The sequence below is a fragment of the Nematolebias whitei genome, chromosome 4 (genome assembly GCF_014905685.2).
Source record: "Nematolebias whitei isolate Nwh7 chromosome 4, NemWhi1, whole genome shotgun sequence".
Taxonomy (NCBI): domain Eukaryota; kingdom Metazoa; phylum Chordata; class Actinopteri; order Cyprinodontiformes; family Rivulidae; genus Nematolebias; species Nematolebias whitei.
This window is the reverse complement of record NC_056501.1, coordinates 5,279,217-5,284,657: the sequence shown is the minus strand read 5'-3', so window position 1 is coordinate 5,284,657 and position 5,441 is coordinate 5,279,217. Positions and strand designations below refer to the sequence as shown.

The 5,441-nt window shown below is 38.2% G+C and overlaps 2 protein-coding genes across 2 annotated transcripts in view; one reads left to right on the top strand and one right to left on the bottom strand.

The window, feature by feature from the left end:
- Window positions 1-1,815, bottom strand: part of spata5 (spermatogenesis associated 5) — a 64,652-nt gene extending 62,837 nt beyond the window's left edge. Inside the window, exons 1-2 of the mRNA XM_037675474.1 lie at window positions 1,585-1,815; window positions 204-328 (exon numbers count right to left, since the gene is read on the bottom strand). Of these exons, the coding sequence (XP_037531402.1) occupies window positions 204-328; window positions 1,585-1,753 (294 nt within the window). The 5' untranslated portion in view covers window positions 1,754-1,815. The remainder of the gene's footprint in view (window positions 1-203; window positions 329-1,584) is intronic.
- A 652-nt stretch (window positions 1,816-2,467) lies between these two features.
- Window positions 2,468-5,441, top strand: part of nudt6 (nudix (nucleoside diphosphate linked moiety X)-type motif 6) — a 14,514-nt gene continuing 11,540 nt past the window's right edge. The window contains exons 1-2 of the mRNA XM_037675620.1: window positions 2,468-2,708; window positions 4,563-4,766. Of these exons, the coding sequence (XP_037531548.1) occupies window positions 2,468-2,708; window positions 4,563-4,766 (445 nt within the window). The remainder of the gene's footprint in view (window positions 2,709-4,562; window positions 4,767-5,441) is intronic.

The window sequence follows — 5,441 nt, the reverse complement described above, 5'->3', positions numbered from 1 at the left end:
AGTTCAGAGAGCAGAGCCAGTTCAGAGAGCAGAGACAGTTCAGAGAGTAGAGACAGTTCAGAGAGCAGAGACAGTTCAGAGAGCAGAGCCAGTTCAGAGAGCAGAGACAGTTCAGAGAGCAGAGACAGTTCAGAGAGCAGAGCCAGTTCAGAGAGTAGAGACAGTTCAGAGAGCAGAGACAGTTCAGAGAGCAGAGAGGATACCTGTTGGTGTCCGGAGCGACTCGTCAGCAGGAGCGGTCTGGCGATGCAAACACCGGCTGACTTCATTGACGCGAGGCTCATCTGGGCCAAAGACGACCGGCAGCTTCTCGGAGTTTTGTCTTCGGCTGTGAGGGAACGATCCAACATGAAGTCAAACAAGAAGTTTCACACAAACTGGAGTCAAAGGTGAAAGGGAACAAGCTGAAATGATTTGAGGACAGTTTAACTGCAGTTCAAGTTCTTTATGCTTCTGCAGCGATTCATTCATAAAACATTCAGCTCATTCAGGAGCTACAACGTTTCTGTAACTTCTGTCATTTTCAAACATTCAAAGAAATATATTGAAATCTGTTTGAAGTCTGCTTCAGTGCAGACGTTCTGTTTCTGACTTTTGTTGATTCTTTTAGCCAGCCTGTTTTACTGCACGTTTACTTAACCCTTTGTTACTTTTAGCTATTACCTAGACTTTTACTGCTTTTGGCTATTTGTAGTAGCTTCATCTAAAATGTTTCTCATTTTTATTTTAAGCTAGCCTTATGCTACTTTTAGCTAGTCTGTTACAAATTTTGTTCTTTTGCTACTTTGGGCAACTGTCCTGCTGATTTTGGCTATTGCTTGGCTACTTTTAGCTAGCTTTTTGCTACATTTAGCTTTTGTACGTCCTAAATTTAAAGTGTTCAGATAAACTTTTGCTACTTTTATCTAGTCTGTTACTAATTCCAGCTGTTCTTTTGCTACTTTAGGCTATTGCTTGGCTACTTTTAGCTAGTGGTTTTTATTACATTCAGCTTTTGAATGCCATTTTCAACTTATATAAAGTGCTTATCCTTTTGTTACTTTTAGCTAGTCTGTAACTACTTTTAGCTGTTCTTTTGCTACTTTGGGTTAATGTTCCACTGCTTTTGGCTATTTTTAGCTAGCTTTTTGCTACATTTTAAGTCATTTTCAACTTTGTTTTAGCTAGCATCTTGCTACTTTCAGGTAGCCATATGCTACTTTTAGCTATTGTTTTACTACTTTATCAATTATTTGCTACAGTTTTACTAGTTGTGGCTTTTAGCTAGCCTTTCCCTACTTTAGCTTTTAGCTAGCATTTTCCTGTTTTTAAGCTTTAGCTGGTGTTCTGCTTCTTCAAGCATTAACTCAGTTTAAGCTCTTTCAGCAGTCGTTCAGCTCTCAACATGTTCACACTGAACTTGAACAGAAAATAAAGTTATTTAGTTTGAAGTTACGCTCAGAAAGCTTAAAAACAGCAGATCCAGCTGTGATGGCGCGCATCCATCAGTGCCTGCATCACTCTCAGCTCCACCCTCTGAGCCCACCTGGTACCTGCTCCAGCATGCAGTTGGAACATTTGCATGTTTGTGTCTCACGGTCTGACCTCTCTCTGTGAAGTCGAGGACGGTGAACGAGTTGCAGTCCTTGGGACTTCTGCTCTTTCCTCCGGATGTTTGCAGGTTTGAAGAATCATTCAGCGCCTCCTTCGTCACAAGTGAATTATCTCCGTCACTCGTTCTTTTGGATTTGCTTTTATTTTTCTTAGAAGACATTATAACTGCAACAATGTTTCCCACGTGAAAAACATGCGTAAACACAAGAGGAGCGACGATAACTTCCTGGTTAAAGTTTAGCCACGCCCCCTATTACCGTAACTCCACGTGGTTGGACCAGTAAGACCAGTGATGGCTGTCCAGCTCCATTCATGAAAACATTGCAGTTATGTTGACAGATTAATTGATTTAATAAACAACAACGGTGGCAGTTTAGTTTAAACTATGTTACAACATGGTGACTCTTTAAGGAAAGGTGCGCCAAACTCCGTATAAATTGTTATTTATTAAAGATAATATTAATATTTGGCTTTTATGAACAATAAAAATAAATTATAAAGGTAGTACAAACACGCTTAGGGTGCATAATTATATTCGGGGTATGTTTTATATCCCGCATATCTTTTTTTTCTTGAACTTTAGTATTTTTTCTTATCTTCTTTAGTTTCAAGGAAATTGTTTAAATACTAACTTGAAACATTTTGCAATAATTTTAAAGCCGGATTTTAACTGATCGCCTTCTGAAAGTCATTTTGTAACAAATTGCTGACAAATTGTTGGTGTCGTTGAGCTTTTACTCTGATCATTACGGTATTTACGCAACTTCCAGCGTGAGCTTTACGTAACTTCCTGAACGTGGTGCGCACATCCCGGTGGTAAACAAAATATAAATCGCCTTGAAGTATTTAGTTTTTTTAATAGTTTTACTGCAACATGACGGGCCGTGTTCTCGCCTCTAGCCTGTCAGTGCTGCTGAGCGGACGGTTTGGTCGTAAAGTCGCGTCCGCGCAGACGGAAGCCCGTGAGTTCACACGCGCTGCTCCGCGCTCCCAGCTGCTGGGAAGCGGCGCGTTGACCGGCAGCGTGGACCGGTTCGGTGGAGTCACGGTGGACTTGGCTGAGGTGGGACTGCCGGAGGACATCAGCGAGGACGCGTTCAGCAGAAAACTGCAAGGTCTGAACACGAAGTTCCCGTTAAGTTCAGAGTTATTGATTTTATGAAGAATATCAAACAACAAATAGGACAAACTGCAAGAGGCAGACTGTTTTGATCAGCACTGACTTGTTATAAAATTATTTTGTTGTTGTTGTTGTTGTTGTTGTTGTTGTTGTTGTTGTTGTTGTTGTTGTTGTTGTTGTCGTTTAGACCAGGTGTTTGAAAAAATTTACATCAAAATGAGCCATTTGTGATCAACTGCTGGCTTTCCCCAGTAGGGTCATTATTACATCATTATACAACTAAAATGATTAATACTTGTTGGTATTTTTACATTTTACAACAAAAGAAGAGACCAGATTCATATAAAGATTTAAAAAGAATGTATGTATTTTACCAATTTTGTAAAAGTTAAAACTGAACTATGCAGGCCTTCGTGAGTTTTCTTTTTAATTGTGGAAAATATAATTAGGTGTCCTATTTTAAAGTAATACATTTATGAAGTTAAAGTGAGTATAAACATTAGGTGAATTTGTTGGATATTGAATTTTAAAATAAAATAAATGCTTACATTTAGGCCTGTCACGATAACACATTTTGCTGGGCGATTAATTGTCTCAGAAATTATTGCGATAAACGATAATATTGTTTGAAATTTGACAAAAAAATAGTAATGTCAAATTTAAGAAGAAATGTTGGTTAATTTTTGTGTGTAGTACCTTTTTTGACTACTGGATGGCAGTATAAGACTGTTTGAACTGAAGGATGGATAGTGAGGGAGCGAGCAGTGTGCCTTTAATGAAAAATGGGAGGGAGGCCCCTTGACGTGACATGGGCTGTCTCCTTCCTTTTTGTCAGTTCTCAGTATGGCGGACGCTTGGTGTGGTTTAAGCTCTTTAGCATAGCATTTGAAAGATCTCGCCGTAGGACTGGAAGTGAATCAAGAAGTGGCTAACAAACTACTAGCATGAGGTCATTAGCATGTTTTAGTCGTTTTATGAGTACCATCATTCACTTTTACTAAATAAAGGACATGAAAACTGAAAACTAGCCTTTTTATTGTTGTTATAACAACAAATTAATAAAAATCAGTTTTAAGTTTGTTTGCTCATGTATGGAAGCCCATTTCTGCCATTTATTTTAATAATTAATCTTTATTAAGCAGAAAGATAGTGATCCAAAATTATGACTTAGTAGTTTATATTTGTGGCTGCTATATTATAAGTGTCAGAATCAAAACATTATTATTACAAAGTACTTGTACAGCTACGAGGAATTTGCTTTGATGTTGATTGCAAAATAAAAATAAAACAAGGACATTTATATAGTGTAGTAAAGAAAAAATAAACAAAATCATAATTTATGTAGTATATTGTGATAACGGAGGATGCAGTAACTCGGTGGTCAGTGCCGCGGTCTCGTTCAAAACGCGGGATGTGCAGGAACTGTATCTGCCGTAAAATATTAGCTAAATATTTCGTGCAAGTTAACTTCCAGGAAGCGAACAGGAAGGAGATAAACAAGAGCATTCCTTGATCCTGAGATGCTAAATCATCATTTCTAGGTAGCATTAGTCAATTTTGAGACAGTACCTCATAATTATGGTTTAGAGGATTCTTTTTTAGAGATGGCACTAATGGGTTTCTATACAATGAGCTGAAATTCAAGAGGATTTATTTCAGACGTTTTCTGTTTTAATTTCTTTATAATTCTTTTGTGTTTTACACACTGGACTAACATTATTTTTTCTAATAGTTAATCAGTTCTAACTGTACCATATCTTCCAAACAGTACGTTTCTTTTTTTCTAAACGCGTGTTTCCAAAAGACATCCTGTAAATGTTTGGTCTCGTCTGCCGTTTGAACTCCGCAGGCTCTTTGGTTCGGTGGAAATCAGAAGGGAAGCTGGCGGTTTGGCTGCGAGTCCCCATCTCTCTGAGCCGATGCGCCGCCGCCGCCTCGGCTCACGGCTTCAGCTTCCATCACGCCAAGGAGGACCACGCCGTGCTGGCGCTGTGGCTGGGGGGCGGGGAGAGCAGGCTGCCAGGGTTCGCCACGCATCAGGTCGGAGTCGCAGGTAAAACGCTCACTCTGTCCCACCTGCACATCTGTTTTGGGCTTTTTCACTCAAAGCATTTACACGTCAAAACAATGACAAGATTTAAAAACACATTTTTCTTTAAAACTCAGAATTAAACTTTAATTAAAAAAAAAAGATTAATCCCAAAGATCCAAAACACTTTTAAGGGTTTTAACTGGGCTCACTTTTTAAACTTTAGATCTAGTGTGAAAATCCATTAGGTCACGTTTAGTTAAAAAAAACAACTTATTTTAAAAGTAAACCTAAAAATATAAAACGCGATATAATAAGAGTTTGGACATTTTACACAGAACGGCAACTGATTGCAATAAACTGATTTTTCTAAAAGCAAGAAGCCACAAAAATGAGAATTTAAAATAATATAAATGATAAAATAATAGTTTTTGGTGAAATCTTCACATCAGGATTTTGAATTTGTAGTTTTGATAATGTAATTAAATCTAATAAATATTAATATTTCTACAGAACGTCTGGAAACATTTAGAGTTCAACTTTTCTTTCTGCACTTCGACGGCTATGGTCACATTTGTGTTTGCTAAGGTGGATTAGTTGTGGCTGCCATCTTGACATCTAATCTCCAGTTAGGAGGTTATTTTGCTAAAAGACACACACACACACACACACACACACACACACACACACACACACACA